Source organism: Anolis sagrei, chromosome 3, assembly GCF_037176765.1.
Source record: "Anolis sagrei isolate rAnoSag1 chromosome 3, rAnoSag1.mat, whole genome shotgun sequence".
Lineage (NCBI taxonomy): Eukaryota > Metazoa > Chordata > Lepidosauria > Squamata > Dactyloidae > Anolis > Anolis sagrei.
This window is the reverse complement of record NC_090023.1, coordinates 126,072,030-126,092,990: the sequence shown is the minus strand read 5'-3', so window position 1 is coordinate 126,092,990 and position 20,961 is coordinate 126,072,030. Positions and strand designations below refer to the sequence as shown.

Sequence of the window (20,961 nt, the reverse complement as noted above, 5' to 3'; positions counted from 1 at the left end):
CATAAAACAGGCCAGAGGGAGACTGGTGGAGTGGGTCAGGGAAGTGATCAATGCCTCCTTACATCAGGGCAGCATCTCCACAGGTCTCAAGGAGGCTGTGGTAAGACCACTTCTAAAAAAGCTTCCATAGACCCCACTGGACAATGACAGATGCAATCTCCCATTTTTGGGCAAGCATCTGGAGCATGTTCACAACTCCAAGGGTTCTTGGATGAAGCAGATGATCTAGATCCATTTCAGTCTGGTTCCATGCTTGTTTATGGAACAGAGACAGCTTTGGTCACCTTGGTGAATGACCTATGCAAAGAACTGGGGGAGTGTATTCCTGATAGTTCTCTTGTACTTTCAGTGGCTTTTGATACCATATACTAAAGTATCCTTCTGATTCACCTTTCTGAGATGGAACTTGGAGGTACTGTTCTTTAGTGACTCAATTGATTCCTGGAGGGATGTTCACAGAGGGTGGTGCTGGGGGACACCGGTTTGTCTCCTTGACCACTGGCCTGTGAGTACCCTCAGGGTTTGATTTTGTCCCCCATGCCATTTAACATATACATGAAACTGCTGGGAGAGGTCATCTGAAATTTTGAAGTGCCATCTATACACAGATGAAACTCAACTCTATTACACCTTTCCACCTAATTCCAAGGAAGTGGTTCCTGTGTTAAACTGGTGCCTAGCAGTGTATGGAGGAGGACAAATAAATTGAAGCTTAATTCAGACATGACTGGGTGCTCCTGGTCAGTTGTAAGACAGATATGGGATCCCACTTCCTTTGAAAACTCAGGTTCACAGTTTGGGCACACTCCTGGATTCGGCTTTGAACCTGGAGGCCCTGGAGTACTTTTGCATAATTAAATTGTGTGTGCCAACTGTACCTGTTCCTGGAGAAATCATATCTATCTATGGTGATACATGCCTTTGGTTATATCTTGATTGGACTATTGTAATGAGCTCTATGTGAAGCCACCTTTGAAAGGTGCTCAGAAACTTCAGTTGATCCATAGAACTGTGGCTGGCTACAAGGAACATACAACTCTGCTGTTGCAACAACTCCACTGACTGCCAACACATTTCCTGGCACAATTCAAAGTGCTGGTTTTGACATATAAAGCCCTATATGGCTTCGGACCAAATTATCTGAAGGATCAAATCTCTTTCTATGAACCTGGTAGACATCTCTGATCTATTGGGGAGAGCCTTCTCTCATCTGCTCAAGAAAACTTGGTGGGAACACAAGAGAGGGCATTTTTGGTGGCTTATCCCAGATTGTGGAACTCCTTCCCAAGAGAGACCAGGATGGCCCCATCCCTGCTGGTCTTCCACAAGTAGGTCAAGACCTTCTTCTGCCAGCAGACATTTGAGGAAGAATAACAGGGATGCTGCTAGGGAAGTGTTGGTGGGATTCTTGGGGGAGAGGTCTGTGAGTTTTAAAGGCAATTTTAAGTGTATTTATTATGTTTTAATCTTTTTTTAACCTTAATCCACACTGTACAATTTAATTATTTTTAACTTTGCATTGCACATTTTTAAGCTATGACTATCCCAAAGTGTAGGATTGTTCACTGCCTTGAGTCCCCACAGGGAGAAAAGCAGGGTATAAGTAAAACAAATATGTAAACAAAATCTTTAAATCCTAATGTTCATTTCCCTCCAACATTCATATCTTTCTATGCTAGTATAATGAAGCTAACAATTGTTATTGTTAGTCTCTTAAGTTAACAATAACAACATTTTTAAACATTATCATAAATCTCTCTTCCTATAGCATTTAATTCTATCCTGACCTCCCCCAATTATCAAATCTTCTTACTAAATAAAACACAAAATAAAGGGGGAAATATGATTTATTAATGTATTGATGTATGTTCTTTTCTTGAATGTGCAATCTCTCTGTCATTGGAGTTTTGTTTTGTTTTGTTTCTTTACATAGAAGATGGCTAGCCTTCTGTCAGGGATGCTTGAGTTGTAGATTTCCTGCAGAGGTTGGAGGACATTCTTGTGCCCGTTCCAGCTTTATGATTCTTTGTTCTTGTGCTTACTCAGAGCTAAAACTCAGCAAGTTTAATTGGACACATGCTCCAAGCAGATATAGGATCACAGGCTAAACTAGTTGACATCAAGAGCCAGCTGTTTTATTTATTGTGACACCCACAGTCTGGAGTTTCTTGCTCACTGGGAAACCCCATTACTGTTTCTACTAGGAGAAAAAGGCTTTAATCATTTATGAACTCTTAACCAGATATAAAATATTGAGTGGGATTGAGTGACTATTATAGCTATTATGTTGATTTAAAAAATACTATTAACACTTATGTTTTTATCCATAAACTTAAATTAAACTGATATCCTCAAATAGAATACATTTACCAAATCATTGCAACTTAGAAATGTTGACTTCTAAGGTTCCTATTGATAAAATGACTCTAATCCTACTTTGGATAAAAAACTGGATTTAGGCTATAATATTCTTTTTAATGCAAGGTGACAGATAAGCAGAGGATAAAACCAACTGAAAGAAATGATTGTATCATGCCTTGATCTGTCACTCTTGCTTAGAATAGTGAGAAACACATCCATTCTTAAATGGAATAGCAATACACAATTATTTCACTTATCCTTTATGCAAGAGGGAGGGAAATGACAATATCAATTAGATGTGGGATATGGCTACAAGCAAAATATAGCTATTTGCCTACTGTTTCAGCAGAAAGGCAGAGAGAAATATGGCGTTTGCCATAACAAGTTAATGGGACTGAGCACAGGAGAAATTGCCTTATTTATGCTGAGATGTGCTCACATCTCAGGCACCAAGGACTAGCTACCAGTAGCTGCTGCTGTAAATCCTTGGTACAGGCATGGGTTGCTTTCAAATATTTTCCCCTTCAATATAGCTGATTTGGGATTCTACTTGCTAGTAAGCATATCTTCAAACCATCACTTTATTCCATTTATTGACTTGGTTTAAGGATTTATGGAGGGTCTGATGACTTCTATATGGCTAAAATACTCTAAAGAAGATAGCTGGAATCCAATATGACCTGTTGTGTTATGTAATGTTTGCATATATGGAAGCAGAGGGGCTAAAAAACTCTTTACTGAATTGTGGAGATGCATAGCAGAACACTGGCAGGAGTGCCCAATATGCATTGGTGCCTGATGCATGTTGGAACTAATGTTCCAACATGCATCAGTCTTCTTTGCCTCAGTCTTCTCACAAAAAGAAAGTCATCTTCAACCTCAGCAAGATGGAGTGGATGAGGGATTAGAGGACATCCAACCCCAAATTGGGAAACAAGTCGTCCAGCCACTCTAAATGAGTTCAAGTCCCCAGGCCGCTCTAAATGAGTTCAAGTCCCCAGGTCCAGATCAACTACACCCAAGAGTATTGAAGGAACTAGCGGAAGTCATTTCGGAACCATTGGCAATAATCTTTGAGAGTTCTTGGAGAACGGGAGAAGTTCCAGCAGATTGGAGGAGGGCCAATGTGGTCCCAATCTTCAAGAAGGGAAAAAAGGATGACCCAAACAATTACCGTCCGGTCAGCCTCACATCGATACCAGGCAAGATTCTGGAAAAGATTGTTAAGGAAGTGGTCTGCAAACACTTAGAAACAAATGCGGTCATCGCTAATAGTCAACATGGATTTATCGAAAACAAGTCATGCCAGACTAATCTGATCTCTTTTTGAATAGAGTTACAAGCTGGGTAGATGCGGGGAATGCTGTGGATGTAGCATACCTGGATTTCAGTAAGGCCTTCGAAAAGGTCCCCCATGACCTTCTGGCAAACAAACTAGTCCAATGTGGGCTAGGCAAAACTATGGTGAGGTAGATCTGTAATTGGTTAAATGGATGAACCCAGAGGGTGCTCACCAATGCTTCCTCTTCATCTTGGAAAGAAGTGACGAGCGGAGTGCCGCAGGGTTCTGTCCTGGGCCCGGTCCTGTTCAACATCTTTATTAATGACTTAGATGAAGGGTTAGAAGGCAGGATCATCAAGTTTGCAGACAACACCAAATTGGGAGGGATAGCCAATACTCCAGAGGACAGGAATAGGATTCAAAATGATCTTGACAGATTAGGGAGATGGGCCAAAACTAACAAAATTAACAGTGACAAATGCAAGATACTCTACTTAGGCAGAAAAAACAAAATGCAAAGATACAGAATGGGGGACGCCTGGCTCGAGAGCAGTACGTGTGTAAAAGATCTTGGAGTCCTTGTAGACAACAAGTTAAACATGAGCCAACAATGTGATGTGGCGGCAAAAAAAGCCAATGGGATTTTGGCCTGCATAATAGGAGCATAGTGTCTAGATCTAGGGAAGTAATTCTAACCCTCTATTCTGCCTTGGTTAGACCACACCTGGAATATTGTGTCCAATTCTGGGCACCACAATTAAAGAGAGATATTGACAAGCTGAAATGTGTCCAGAGGAGGACGACTAAAATGATCAAGGGTCTGAAGAACAAGCCCTATGAGGAGCGGCTTAAGGAGATGGGCACATTTAGCCTGAAGGCTGAAAGGAGATATGATAGCCATGATAGGCATGTGAGAAGAAGTCACAGGGAGGAGGGAGCAAGCTTGTTTTTTGCTTCCCTGGAGACTAGGACGTGGAACAATGGCTTCAAACTACAGGAAAGGAGATTCCATCTGAACACGAGGAAGAATTTCCTGACTGTGGGAGCCATTCAGCAGTGGAACTCTCTGCCCTGGAGTGTGGTGGAGGCTCCTTCTTTGGAAGCTTTTGAACAGAGGCTGGATGGCCATCAGTCAGGGGTGCTTTGAATGCAATATTCCTGCTTCTTGGCAGGGGGTTGGACTGGATGGCCCATGAGGTCTCTTCCAACTCTATGATTCTATAATGTGAAAAGAATTTGAGACTATTGTCAGTTGGAATTGATGTGATGCACATCCCTCTATGTATTAGTCCCATTGCTCATCAGTCCATTTTCCAGCTCTGCTACAGTGTAACATAACGGCAGCCCTGGGAATGAGAAGGTCTCAATAAAAGCATTTGAGTTGTGTGGAGGAACACGGTGTGGAGGAAGAAAAAGCACAAGTTGTTATTGCGGTGCAGCCGTTCCATGCAAAGGAATTAATTCTCTCCTTATAAATTCATTCATGCAATTTCTTCAATTAGGGCAGTAGTTCTCAACCTGTGGGTCGCCAGGTGTTTTGGCCTACAACTCCCAAAAATCCCAGCCAGTTTATCAGGTCTTAGGATTTCTGGGAGTTGAAGGTCAAAACATCTGGGGACCCACAGGTTGAGGACCACTGCATTAGGGGATGTACCAATAAGGATCCTACATGGGATTCCCATTCCAGAAGCACTGGATGGAGAGTAATTTCCACTTGTATTAATTAATATTTCAAGCGAGCTTAGTTTAGCCCTCATAATATGAATGGATATGTGCATACAAATGGAACTCTATACTCAGATGTATATTTCTTTTTTTGTGATTCAAAAGATTCAGATAGATTTTGCACAATTTCTTTTTTAAGGATAGTTGATTTTTGCAAACCTTTTTGTGTGTGCAAAAATGATTGTTTTTGTAAAACACCCTCCCCCATTTTGTAAAACTGTAGTGAAGTTTCTACAAAATACAACATTGTTTGAGTAAACCCATATCTTTTTCATGTATGCAAACCCTAATCTTTCAGTGGAATTCTTTTTGTAAATTGCTGAAATGTTCCAAAAAGTAAAAGAACAAGTAAAAGAAAGAATAGTATCTTAACTCCTTGAATTGGCTGCAGAAGTAGCAAACATAAAAAAGAGAAAGAGAAAGAGAGGCAGGGAGAGAAGGAGGGAGGAATTTATAATGAACGACAGGAGCTGCTTTTATGTACTACATATAGCAGCTTCATTTTTATAATTCAAATATAAATAATAAGTCTGGAATAGTCTTTCACAGAAAGACTTGAATAGAATAACTACTAGAAGGTGTAGTAACTATACAAACTAGAAGAAAATGTCCGAAAGAACAAAAAAAAAAAAAAGAAAAAGAAAAAATAAGAATGGATTATACAATGGGCCACTTGTACCCATTGAGGTTTAGTTCCAGGACCTCCTGTGGATATCCAAAATCTGTGACTACTCAAGTCCCATTCTATAAAATGATATAGTAAAATGGGTTCCCTTATATAAAATGGAAAAAAAATTAAGGTTTTTTGTTTCTTAGATTTTGGGGGGGGGGGGGTATTTTGAAGTTGTTGATGATTGAATCTGTGGACATAGAATTCATGGACACAGAGGACTGACTGTAGTTGAAGTCTCTGATCATTACAAACCTGTTGCATATTTTAAAGAAAGTTCTAAAGCAAGATTTTTTTGTTCTGACTTGTATGAAATGTGAATTTCTTAATTAAACTTTAGCACGGGAAGATGCATTATGCATAGGGACATTTAACAACAATAAGTGCTTATTTAATTATGAGCGAAGCTGTAAAAATGAGTGTATTGTAAAGTTAATTAGGAGCTAAAGTGAATGCACTTTAATATGACAGACACAGAATTACTTATTCCAGTTGTAGGCATGTTCCATTTTTCTCATGGAAGAAAGTAGATTTCTCTTTTGAAATGCTGTTCTCACAAAGTGAAGTGTATTCCAATTGGCAGGAATATTTTGAATCTGCAGGACAGTTTAGCTTGCTGATAGGAGATCAGAACTCTAAAGTGTGAAGGGAACAAAAGCAGAACCTGAAAATGTTACTACTTTTATTTTGGACTAAAATTCCCAATGTCCCCCAGCTGGCATGCCCACTAGTAGAGGACAGGGTTGGTCTGTTATATGCTGCAGTCATAGTCATCCTTGACTATGCATTTGGCAGAGGCTTTTACTTGCTGCATCATCATCATCATCAATAATAATAATAATAATAATAATAATAATAATAATAATAATACTTTTATAACCCACCACCAAAAGGGGCTCAGACAGCTTACAAAAGCACTTGGAAGTTCAACAAAATACACAAAATACAATAAATACATAAGCATATAAAACAACCACATTGAGAGGAGACAGACTATTTGGGGAGGTGTCCATGCCTCAAGGGCAGTGGTTCTCATTCTGTCCTCCAGGCTTAAGGACATGTGAATCATGACAGGTTCTTAAACCAAGTCCATGAGATTCTCATCCTTCCTAGCTTTTGGACAGTAATCTGACTGGAGAATGCCAGGATGGGACCTACCAACCTCTCTTGAGTCCCCCAAACTATTTTGTTGCTCTGGTGTGGTGGAGGACGCCATCTCATTTCCAGTGAGTTCTACTATCTACTCCCAAATCTTTCAGGAAAATCATCAAATGCTGATGATAGAAAGTATCCTTTATCTTTGTCAATGCCACTTCTGATTCTAACAAATCCAACACATTCCATAAGCAGGGAGAGAAGGCATTGTGTAGATCCAGTTTTAGTACTCGTATATGATTTGGTAAGACCCTCCCTCTCTCCCACTCTTCCATATTACAACCACTGTAGACCAAAGAGTTACCCAGAATTGGGAATAGGGATGCACTTCTCATTGAAAACAAAAAGATGAGGAGATAATACATTTTGTACCCAAGTGGTTCATCTAGCTATACATTACCCTTCTCCCATGGCTGTTGGGGAATATTTTCACAATCTATCAGTAGGACCAGTGGTTCTAGGAATAGAGTGGTCAGCAGGCTAATTGGGGACTGTATGGTGTTTAAATTATTTTAATAGTTTATAAGTGTTTTAAGTGATTTTAACTGACTGTACTTTTAACTCTATTTTAATTTTGAAATGTTGTAGAATTGCATTGTTTTTAAATATTGTGAGGCATTTTAAGTTTTGGTCAAGAGAGAAAAGCGAAGTATAAATATAATAGTAATAATAATTCAACATAATTTTGCATTAACGTTTTTTAAAAATTACATGGAGCTAATTGCTTATACCATACTGATAATTTATGATACTGTTTCCTTGGTTACCATGTGATTAAAACACTATAGTCATTGGGTTGTTGTAGGTTTTTTCGGGCTGTATGGCCATGGTCTAGAGGCATTGTCTCCTGACGTTTTGCCTGCACTTTGGCAAGCATCCTCCAGGCGGTCATAAATCTGGTGAGCCTGCGGTGTTTTGAAAGTCCTTTTGGCTGCGAGAAATTGTGGGATGGTATCTGTGTCTCTGCAGTGTAGAAGGAAAGTCAGGGAGCACAGTAGATGTGCTTTCCTGATCCTTAGTTTTTCCAATCTTTGTGTCTCTTGGAACTATAGTCATTGACCTAAATCAAATTCCTACTTTGAACTAAAGGAAACCCATTGAAACAATGGATTTATCTAAATGCTAATTTACAAGCATTTGATTCAATTTTCATTTAGGCCATTGTATAACAAGAAACACAGCCAAAATTTAAAATGGGATAAGATTAATGATTTGTAAAAAAGAAAAAGAAAAAAAAAGCTGATCAAAATTCTGTTTCTTTCCTCCTTTTAAAAAACCCCTCAATATGCAATCTGTGAATATATAAGAAGTTATATACTGCATGAATAATCAGATGTAAAAATTCTGTCACAGCTAGCTTTTTATTTAACTTTTAAATCAATTAATTGGGCAGATTGCTTTTCTTTAAAAAAAATTGTGAGTATACATCTGTTCAACCCAAGACAAAGCAATATGACATTCTCAGACTAAATTTGCCTACAGGTCAAGCAGACTTTCCCAGCTATAGCGTGCAAACTCGGAGGAAACTGTTGCGAGGGGAAAAAAAGAGAGACTTTGAAGGTTACACATGACCTTTGCTGCTTGAATGGCTTGCAGAATAGAGCAGTGTCACTTTTGGTATTGTTATCAGCACCTAAAAGAATGAGTTTGCTGTATTGTTCCTCATATTTAGAAGAACACAGCTGCCTATTGGAGGGGTCTGCTGGGCCCAAAGTCAATGGGTTGACAAATCCATGCCAGGTTTTATCCTAAATTGTAAAGGAACCTATTGAACCTATTAACAGTTTAGATACTTCCTTTTAAATTCAGAGTGGATTTCCCATCCCATTGGCATTACAGCCACTCAACGTATGGGGTGAGAGGGAGGTGGAGTAGGAGACATTCTGTTAGGCACTCACAATGTTGTAATATAGACTTACAACCTTGTGACTTTTTGGTATTTATGGTACAATCATGGCACTATTGCCATGAACTCAAATGTCCCTGCATGAAAATGTTTCCTGCATAGAAACTTCTGTTTATGAAACAAAAAAGAAAACTTTTCACAGACTATGTCCTGAACTGCAAACTGTCACATCGGTCCTGAAATCTCTTCATCAAGGTTCCCAACACTTGAAAAACAGGTTTTTCAATCATTAAAATATTTCCATTTTTTCTATTTGTACAAACATTACTCACCAGCCTATCCAAGCTTGTACCCGCAGCTGTTGTTGGTCTTTCCTCAGGGTGATAGGGACGAAAACGAGTATTAAAGTTATCAGGAATGGAGCGGGAGGATCTTAAACCTGGAGATGGTTTGGGCTGTCCACACCCTTGAAAGACCTGGAAGAACCACATTAAACTATGGTGAAGGGTTACTTAAAACAGAATGCAGCAGCATCTTCTTTCTGGATATCAAACATGATAAATTTGATAACATAGTAAAAATAATCTATCAGTGATGTCATCATCAGCACTCAAATAAGCACACTTTTTGATATTGATTTTCTGTAAAGAGTTTTAGAAGATTAATTTACCAAAGGTCAAACTAGATAAATGAAGTAGAGCTTTTGGGCTGCATCATTTATATCCAACTTGTACCTGCCTCTCCACTTTGTTCCAATGGGAATTCCTTCACAGATGCAGTGACAACATAAAAAAATTAGTTTCTGTATAGCAGAAAGGAGGCAATAACAGTGCACCTCGGGGCAAATCTTTGCCTTTATGATCCTCTGAAAGAAGATTCACAGATGGGCTGAAAAGCCGCCCAAGCAAAACAAAATTGCAAGTGACCAGATTAGCACTGCTGGCTTTGAAAATGCATTTTATAATAATATTAAGTAGTGTTAGTGGCCCCCTCAAACCGGTTATTTAAGTTGATATCCTTAGACGTTTTGGGGAGATAAATCACCTCTTTCTCCTTTTTGGTACCAGGAAAAGGGCAGCCTGGAGAGTTTGGAGGAGTAAAACACTTGTAGCTCAAAGCTGTACTTTGCATACCCCAGTTTTCTAGGCTGGAGAAGATCTTTGCCTTTCATCCAACTGTTCAACAAGTTAACATATACATCAGCATGAAAGTGATATAGATTACCTGAAGTACCACTCAATTCCTGTTTTCAAGTCTGAGGAATTTCTCTGGACTTTGTTGTTTTAATACAGTTTATGGACTATGGAGTGTTTCCCAAAGGCTGGATATTTTTGTCAGAAGTGTCCATTTAGGACTTATATTCAGCCTTCAAATATTTAATGTATTTCTCAAAGAAAAGGTAAATATAAAAACTTATGGAAGAATGCTTCTGGCACAGTACAACAAAACAAAACAGAAAGTCAATTTGTATCTAGGACAAGTCTACCTGATTTTTCATACATCATCATTATACTGACTGGCAACCAAATGTTCTGTAGTGATAAGCATGGCCTTTGAAATGTCATTTTTCTTCTGATGAATGTGATCTGTTTCCTTAATTTAACAGAATTTGGAGGCAACGACTCAGAATTGAGAAAGCAGAGCTGCTATCTTTATGGCCCCATCAATGTTTCCTGAAGAGGTATTTGCATCTTTATTTCCACAAGGTTTCACAATATATTTTCCAAGACACAATAGCATAAGATAGGCTAAACATTTTGAAGTTTTATCTGCTATTAGATCAATGATAGCAAGGTTATATCTGGATAATAGGAAAGGTGGAACAACAACACTCTTGAATTAAAGTGTGAACCAAAAAGTCCTAATCCATATAAATGGAAGAAGACATGTTTGGTAGATTTCTAATGCACAGAAGGAGTTGGCATATGACAAAGATAATTGCATCATAATAGATAAGACTAGGAGATGCAAAAGTGAAGAGGGAATCAATCTAAGTGATATCATCTATGGATGTATCAAATTGCAAATTAATCAGTCATAGGAACAAATGTTTCCAGCCTGGCTATCGCTATAAGATATTTGCCTGCCATGATAAAGTTGAGAAGCTGATCAGAAAAAAAGGCAGCACAAACTTTCATAGCCTAAGTCTGTTTCCTCAGATGCATCTGAGAAAGTAGATTTAAGGTTTGTCTATACTGGTCTTATATCTAGGTGTTGGCTAGAAATTGTCCTGTCAATGTACAGGAGAACACATGGTAAAACTCACATGGTAAAACTCACATAGTAACCCAGTTTTACTCCACATTAGGAGAAGATGGGGAATGCTCCAGAGTTTCAGTGAAATTCTGGAGGAGTCCTGCACTCCAGGATTAGTCTAGTAAGGGGAACTGGCTCTAATTTGAACTGGTCAACTGTCCACATAGCCCAGAGCTGCCATCACCTTTTCCATGAGCCCCACAGCACAGGGGATGAATCAGGGCAGTTGTTCTGCCCCCTGAAATAACTCTCTCAGGTGCCCTTTTCTCAGCAAGAAGAGAGTTGGAAACTCGTAACAAAAAAGTTTAATAGTAAACAAAATATTGATTGTATTGAAGATCAGTACTCTAACTCCTCTCAGGGGCTAACTAATAAATGATTAGTTCAAGGACCAGATGGAAGCGTGGAACTTAACTAGGTTTCTCTTGATTTCTTCCAAAAAGATCCTTTTCCTAGCATTTTTTCTGTGTCCTTTGTCTGGCTTTGACTTCTGTTAACACTCCCTGTTAAATATCTCCCCCCCCCCTTTAAACTATACACTTGGTTCCTTAATATTTCAAGCTTGTTTCTCCAAGTCTTAAACTTAATTTCTTCAATCTCACAGGCAAGAAGCAAAATTTTGTAAGCAATAAAGAATAAAATACACAAAACAAAGCAAAACAAAGGATGAGTATAAGTGGTAATCAAAGTGTTTAGTAGCAAAAACATGCTTGATACCTTTGCTGTGACGTGTGCACTGTTTTCTTGCATGTTCATGATGGCTTCAGAAATCTTGACGTCAATGGGATCCATTACTGATTCAATGTTGAATGGTCCTTCTAATCTGTCTGCTACCAAAAGCATAGCATCTGTTAAAAGATAAGGACATTAAACAATAAGCAACTATGTGGCAGCATATAGTACAGTATGATCTGCTCTGACAAATCAGTCTGCTTCAGAATTTTGCAGTTGTCCCACAGCAAAGCAGTGGAAATCATTAGTGTCTCCTCTGTAGAGATATATAATATGTAGCTAACAAAACACCAAGTCCATTTGAATGTACCTCTGCATTGTGCCTCCTCTTTAGGAGAGAATAGACTTCTAGCAAATGCTTATTAAGAGGTATGCAAAAGTACAAGGAAGGAATTTGTATGGTTTTGATAATGACTCAGATCCTTTAATTCCTACATATTACATGCATGTATTTCCAGTGATGTGTACTATGTAATTACATGCACCAGATAACCAGGATTTGTTTTGACCAGTTCAATAAAACAAATTTTGTCAATGAACATCAGCAAAATTCTATACTTTATCTTATTTTCCATCTTGCTTCTAAGCTGTTACAAGAATAAATGCTGTTTGCAGTTTCTTTACAGAAACATGAGAAAGTAGATTAAGCAGAAAGAAAGTGATCACCCAAAGGCAGTAAATGTCATTGTTTAACAGGAATTTGAACTGGGTTTGTCCAATGCTATAGTAGCCACATGACTTCAGCTGTATATGGCGTTCTTGGGATGGTCATAGTTTAGCAAAAGAGCACATGTTACTCATATAAAATGTTCTGACTCTGGCAAAGACATCAATCTGAAATTCTGAAGAGCACTTTGGAATTGGCTCCTATACCACTGGATGAAGAATCCACCCTAGGCTTTAGTTTGAACTTTAAGGGAGCTATCCAAGGTGCTGAATTCTTCTGGGGCAATATGTTTTGCAGATGGGTTTCAGTACTTCTCATGGCTCTATAAATAAATAAAACCCACTGCAAATTTACCACTTCCCCTGAAGCAGAAGTTGAGGGCTTAACCTACATAAGCATATGTGTGCAGATATTTGTCACACCCTAATTCTTGAGCTTCTTTGGAGGCTCAAGTACCATATATTGGGGACCAAAGATGTAGACTTCAGCACATTCCTTCTACCTGGGATGGTTGCCCTCTTCCACAAGTGCACAACTTTGGGAGGAATGCACATGGAGCTGTAAGGGAGGAAGGGGACCCCTCCCTAGCCAGCCAGATCAGTCACATCAACACTTGTGATCAATGGGGTGACACATGTTAGTCAGATTGCCCTCACATCCCACTTTAATCCTAATTTGTGATGTGTAATTTACATGCCTTTCTTTTGTGAATGATGGCCACAACTGTGCAGTTGCATTGGTATCAGTATCAATCTGCATAGTTTGAGTTATGTTATAAGGGTGGAGCTGAGGACTGAGGTGAACAATGATAGTTCTGGACATAGTGATAGGTGTGCGCATATATGCACATCAAGGTTGCAAGTGAAGTAACCTAGAAACAGATTGAAGACATTCTCCCTAGAAGTTTTATCCTGCCAGTTTTAGAAAAGAGGAAGAAGAGAGTAAGGAGAAGGAGAGAGAAGCAGAGGAGATTTTAAAAATCACATTAATAATGGATTTCATATAGTATTGCTTCATGTAGCAGAGATGGGAAGAATCCCTTTTATCTTGACACCTGAAACAGATAATTTGCCAGGCCATTCTTACATAGACTTATCCATCATAAAAATGAAAGCTGATTGGAATGAACCCTTGGGGTATATTCTGGAGTTTTGCACAAGATCGGAGAAAACTTTGATGTGATATACGGGGATCTTATAATTAAAGCAGCTGTTCATTCTGACCCCGAGGACCCCATTTCCTTGCAATACAAACCGGGGATAAATATTGGATTCCTGCCACGATGTACAGGTACAAGCCATGTTTTATGCTCTGTGCATTTTACAAAATGCAGCTGGATGCCGTCTGTTGGAAGAGATATTTTACGGTTCTGCTGGGGTTACATGAGCTCGTTTGTCTAATTACATGGCTGGCATACACTGGGTGTTCCATAATGTACAATAAGAGATGGTGATGTATATGCCATCATATTTACAGTGCACCTTTGACCATTTCAGACACTGCCGCATAATCCATCAACCAAAATTATATGCTATTTTGCAGCCTAACCTCCAAGCATGTGCAGATGGTGTTTCTTTCCCAAGAGCATGTTATATGAAAAGGAACTTTCCTTTCCACAAAATATACAATTCCTTTCCACCAGCTCTTGCAGAAATGTTTCTATACATACATAAATAAGATTTTTTAAAATCAAGTGTTGATGTTTGAGCTAAGTGATCACTCATGCAATGTCTAAAATTAGGCAATACATCATTAAAGAAAACAACAACAACAATAGGCTTAGTACCTCAAGGGAAATTAAATAATTCAAAATGGACTAACAAAACCTCTGCAGAAAATAAACATGGATGTGCTCACAATACAAAAAGTTACACCCCTTGCAACATGCCACCTTTTCTGATGAAGCCTCACTGATTTTTTGGAGAGACTCTGAAACACTTAAAACTCCACTAACCAACACCCTCTAGACTATGCAACTGAGAATAGTAATAATATCAAAGTAAGGGAGCTAATTTACAAGAAGGCTGTATTTCCAGATATATGCCACATTTGGAAATAATTACCAGAATTCAGGCAACTGATTAATTGACTAATATGTAATTTGTGGTGGTTTTGCACAGTACAGTGAAGTAATACGCCAATTCAAATGAAACATGATGGCAAAACTGCTTGCTTAAAAATAAATAAACAATGTATCTAAACTTCAAGACTTATTTTTTTCCTGAACATGCAAATGAAACTCAAGAAGAAAGTTAAAGAGAATCTCTGCTTTATACCTAATGAAGTGCGCAGTATTTTCTTTACTGCTTGCACAAACTAGATTTAACTGCTGGGAACAGTTCCAAGACTTTTTAAAGGGTACAGAATTTATATTTCAAATCTAAACCAGCACATGGCTGCTGCATGATTGACTTCTGGCATGTGAATCCAGCAGGATTTCAGACTTGAGCTTGGTGGCTGAGTGGTCTATACCAATGCAAATGTTTCACTTTATCTTTTCTCTATTTTTAGCTTCAGGCTTTATGTAATACTGAGGATGTTTCACCCCAAGATGGAGATTTATGTATTTATTTACACTCACAGTACACGTTTCTTCAGCTTACTCACTGCTTCATCCTTATAACAGCTCTGTAAGTGACATCTAGCTGGGAAACAACCCCATTGGGTTAACCAATGAGTTTCACGGCTCAGTGACAAAGGGGCTTGAATCCAGAGCTTCCAAATCCCAGTCCAACCATCTTGCCATGCCGATTTCCCAATGCTTTCTGAATAATTCTACGTAATTCCAGAGTAATTATAGAGCAGACTGCTAAACTAAATTATGGAGAAATTAACAGAGATAATTGCTAAACTGAATAATTACAGAGTAATTAACAAAGATAATTGCAACGCATTTTGACATTCTGAGAAGCTGAGGCCTGAACTGAGGGTTCCAAGGAATGGTGACAAGTCAAGGCTTTCTCTCTTCTCTCCAATTACTGTGGCACAAGGTGAATGTATGTGCAGAATCAGGGCTGCTACATGGCTAAAACACTTAGAAATGTGATGAGAACCCCTAGAGGTTAAAACAGATATTTTATTTATTAATTTTCTCTTCCACTTGCCCTTCATGCAATTCAGGAAGCATATAATTAAAAACAAACAAGCAAATCAGGATTAAAGAAGGCAGAGTTTGCATAAAAATTGGATCAGCAATTTGATATGTGTAGGTGCCAGTTTCATAATCATTACTACAATTCAAAGAGAAACAGAGTAGGCAGTTCCCCATAAAGTAGAAAACATATGCTAAATAATTCTAGCATTGTGACTTCACTTTAAGTGCCTCATTTGATGAAATATTATGTTTTGTAGTTTGGATAGGTTACTACATAAGCTCTCTGGCTGCACATTTCAAATAGTCCACTCCAATGCTCAAACCTCAGAATTTCATAGGATGTTGCAAGGCCAGTTAAAATGGAATCATAGTGTATGTGAAAGTGGCCCAAGTTTGCTCTGTGCTCAATTTGTTGCCTAGGAACAAATTCCTGGTGGTCAGCTTCAAGATCCTTATGGAATCATGGGAATTGTAGTTTGGTGACACACCAGGTAAAGGTCTTGCAAAACTACTCAGGACAACATTTAAAATAGTTTTGTTGACGATTGAGACCCAGGAAAATGGAGTAGAGAAAGTGATTCTGGGCCAAAGAATCTGGAACTTCATTCTTCCAGTTCTGTATTTAATTGTTTCATTTAATAAAATATATATGCTTATTTGCTTATGCCTTGCTGGGTTCAGGCCACACTGCACAATTATGATTCTACCTGAATTGTCATGGCTACATTCTATGGAATCCTGCAATTTCAGGAGGCCTTAAAGCAGTGGTTCTCATCCTGTGGGTTTCCAGATGTTTTGGCTTTCAGCTCCTAGAAATCCTAAGACCTGGTAAACTGGTTGGGATTTCTATGAGTTGTAGCCCAAAGCACCTGGGGACCCACATGTTGAGAACCACTGCCTTAGAGCTCTCCGGCCGAGCATTCTAAATTCCCCTTCCCTCAATTGCAAATTCTAGGATTCCATAGGATGTGGCCATAACAAGTAATGTGAAACTAATGTGCCATAACTGTGTAGAATAAGAAGACCCTAGCTATAAATGAATGTTAGGAAGTGCTTTTGTTGTAGTAGTATGCCTTCAAGTTGTTTCTGACTTACATTGACTCTAAGGTGATCCTATTATGGCTTGGAAGATTTGCAGAAAGAGTTGCTTTACCTTCATCTGAGACTGTGACATGCCCAATTTTACCAGCTTTCCATGCACAAACAGGCATTTGAACCCTGGCCTTCAGAATTGTAGACCAACTCCCAAACCACTACACCACCCTGGTTAAAACAGTACCTCCAACTCTCCCAATTCAGACAGCTCCTCAGTAAACTGAAAGCCACCAAGAGCCAAAAATTATTTATCAGGGGCATATTTTCCTCCCATCAGTGGGGCAAACTCAGTTCTACAAATGTTGATTCAACTGTAACAAAAATAATATCTACTATAAAAGGGGGAGACTGGAAATGGTTCATGAGGGGGCAACCTCAAAACTTTAAAAAATGCAAAACAAATGGGGGAAATAAAAGAGGAAACATCTAATGAAGAATAAACATGTTCTATGCTACAAGAATACTGGTTGAATCATGATTCATGTGGAATGGGAGGTAAGGGAAAGGAATAGAAAAGCGGGGAGAATGGGTCCTAAGTAAAGAATCCTGCAAGGGGGCATGGCTCATTAGCTGGAAGGGTAATGAAGAGAGCTCTATGCTGCAATTTTTTTGGAGGTCTCATTTGTTTAAATGAATGGAGAACACACTGCTACAGGAACACCATATAAAATCACCGAAGCCCTTTTATTCACATGCACAAGAATGGCTTTGAGAAGTGGCTATATAATCTGCCACTCCTCAGTAAGTGCTGATAGGCTGGTAAACTGTAGAGTTTGAAAGTAATGCAGTTATCTATGATGTGTTTTGTTTAAAGATTGCATTTTGAAAGTACTGTAAGGCAATTAGTGGGAACTTCAGGCAGTGGTGTCAACCGAACTATTATAGTTCTCTTATGGTTTTTAATATTTATAATAAGTGTTGACACAATAGTCACTTAATGTGTTAATTCCCCCCCCCCCCCAATCCAGTGTTAATGAAAATTGATTCCATTTTCACCCCTCATGAGCTGTTAGTGGAAGGTGAAAATGGGCTTAACTTTTGTACAGACATTTCCTTCTCTGGAGAACTGTCAAAAACATTATCAGCTGAGCAGCTCAAGTAGTAGAGGGGAGACTGCCAAAGAGAGAGCGAGCGCGCTGAATAATACAAAAGAGGTTATTTGCTTCCTCTCTCCAACTACAGTACAAAAAGATTTTCCATCACTCCCGTTGTGCTTGTCTCTTGCCTTCTGCGTAGAGCAGTTTAAGAATTCATTCTCCTACCACAGCGGACATAAAGAGCACAAAATATTGGCAGTCTTTGACCATCTTGTATTACCTGATAGCAAAGAAATGAGTTGCCAAGGAGGAGCACAGTGGGTTTTCAGCAGTAGCTTGGACATTGGCAGCACACGCTTCTTTACACATTTGACAAAATGATATTCAGCCAGGAGAAATACAAAATGTGCATTTTTGAAAAAAGAAAGCCAAACAAAAGTCTATCACGGCTCATTCTATCACCATATTATCAATTCTGCATAGCTTAAATGTATTCTACTCTCACAGTCTTGGTTTACAGGAAAAGAATTGGTGGGTCAAACATTTCGCCTTGACAAAATGTAAGCTGAAGAAAGTGATTTTTCTTTTCAACAGCTCTTAAACTGGAACAAGACATCTATCTCTCATCTATCTATCTATCTATCTATCTATCTATCTATCTATCTATCTATCTAGGAAAGCCTTCCAAATATGGCAAAGAGATATTAACTGTGCTGCTAAGAAAAGGATCTATGCTAGTACAAAAGCTGAGGTCTAAAGAATGACCAGAGAACTTAGGAATATCTGGTAGACAAAAAGGCATCAAGAAATAACAAAGCCAGACCTCTCACTGAACATTGAGAAAACCAAACTGCTCTACCAGTAGGTACCAATCAATTTCTCTACAATGCCAGCGATAAAGCTTAATGGTGTCATATTAGAAAACATTGACCATTTTTGCTACCTAGGCAGTATCTTTCCAGAGAAATTGACATAGACACCGAAATACAACACCATCTGCGTTCTCTGAATGAAACATTTTTTTAAAATGAAGCAGAGCGTGTTTGATGATCGGGACATTCGTAGGGACACCAAGATCCTGGTTTATAAAGCTATCATTTTTCTAACTCTGTTGTATGCCTGCAAATATGAACCATCCATAAATGTCACTCTTGACTTCTGGAAAGCTTCCATCAGTGTTACCTCTGAAAAGTCTTGCAAATCTCTTGGGAAGATTGGGAGGCAAAGCAGCATTGAAGCAGGACCATCTAACTGGGACTTGAACGTATTTACATAGAAAGCTTTATCAGTTTTATGTAGAAAAATCACCAATTGGAAAACAACCATACAAACCAAGGGAGCCAAAATTCAAACAGGCATACATATTTTCCATAGAACCCTCTTGCTTCATAAACAGGAATTTAATTCCACTCAAAGATTTTGTCCACAAAAAATAAAGTAGAATGGGTACTATCTGTTTCAAAGTGGATAATTCAAAATGAACAAAACATCTTTATTTTTAGTGTTCAGGAGAAGCGCAATGAATTCCAATTTACTCATTGGAATACTCATCATTACAGTATAAAACTTCCATATTTTTCTTATTTTTCTTTATGACTGGTCTAAATTATCTTATTGTTAGTTGCATCCACTTTACCTATTGAATCAATTGTATGGGACTCACAAGGCAAGAATAGATTAAATGAGTCTACTCTAGTCAAAACTAATAAACAAGATTCAAAATCTCACCCAAATATTAATCCAATGTTTTTAAACTGTCTAGATAGTATAACTACCTATGGCTGAAATTTGACCTGGAAAAAGATGACATTGAACTCAGTGAGACTTACTTCTTAGTAGATATGCATTAAAGTGCACAATAAATCTATGTACATTTGCATAGAACAATAAAAACAGTCTGGAAGAAACTCTCCATATCTTCACTGATTTCAAACAGTACATAAATATGTAACAGTATGTATCATCTTAGAAAAGTTATTCCTTTTATCTGAAGAGTGGAAGGGAAATACCTTTTGTTGTTGTTCCTTCAAGTCAATTCATACTTATGGCAAATTCATCACAGGAAATATTGGGAAATACTTATTCAAAGAAAATTTGCATTGCCTTCTTCTAAGACAGAGAATGATTTACCTAAAGTGACCCAGTGAGTTTCAAAAGCTGAACAAGAATTCCAAACCTGATTTCTTGGAGTCCTAGTACAATCCTTGAAACCACTACACCACGTAAAATCATCACTGCTTTATAGTTTTCAATAGGGATGAAATGAAAAGTTAGACCACAAGCGTGGAACTGGTGGCCTTTCTGATATTGTTGCATCCCAGCTTCTATCAGTTCAGCTTGAACATGCTGACTGATGTGAAATATAGATGTGTTCTTTAAGGGATTATATGCACACTGAGGTTTATTATTCACAACTAAGGGGAACCATTACTCTGACCTGGTGTAATGGAGGGTTACAAATGAGCATGCTGTACCTTACTGGGAGTCTCCAAAGGCTCTTTTGGATGTCCCCAGTGCTTCATCATTGTTTACACTAGATAGCATTCCTCTTCACAATGTGGCTTTTTGATTAGAAAGAAATTAATTTCTGTCTCTTTCCCTTGCTCTTATTACCACATCAGACATCTAGGTGAAAAACGCTGTATGAAAGAAAGACTTGACAGTTTCATAATAGCTATCTAATATCTTCTTGGAAACAGCCAGAGAGTGTTCTGGTTGGTGATCAGACATCTGTCACATGTTTCCTTGTGACAACTACAGGGAAATAAACTCTCTTGGACAATGATAATTGGAGAAGAACTGTGAGACTTGGTTTTAGTCTTGGCCATGGCTTCATCTGGGAGTCGCATGCTGGCAACACTAATGCATTTGCATTATCCACCACAACGTGAAGACATGTGACTGCTAGTTATATGTCATGGCTAGCCACCACTAGCATCTAAGATACTGATGTTAAACAACAAAGAGCAGTTACATCGCATCCCAAATGAAGAAAAATTAAATTAAAAAGGGCTAGAATTCAACTGCAGAGAAACTCAGAC

The 20,961-nt window shown here is 38.5% G+C and overlaps 1 protein-coding gene across 2 annotated transcripts in view; it reads right to left on the bottom strand.

Annotated features, from left to right (window-relative positions):
- Positions 1-20,961, bottom strand: part of GPC6 (glypican 6) — a 903,858-nt gene that overhangs the window by 63,795 nt on the left and 819,102 nt on the right. For both annotated transcript variants that reach the window (XM_060769495.2, XM_060769496.2), the window contains exons 5-6: positions 12,013-12,143; positions 9,372-9,515 (exon numbers count right to left, since the gene is read on the bottom strand). In XM_060769495.2, coding sequence (XP_060625478.2) covers positions 9,372-9,515; positions 12,013-12,143 — 275 coding nt within the window. The remainder of the gene's footprint in view (positions 1-9,371; positions 9,516-12,012; positions 12,144-20,961) is intronic.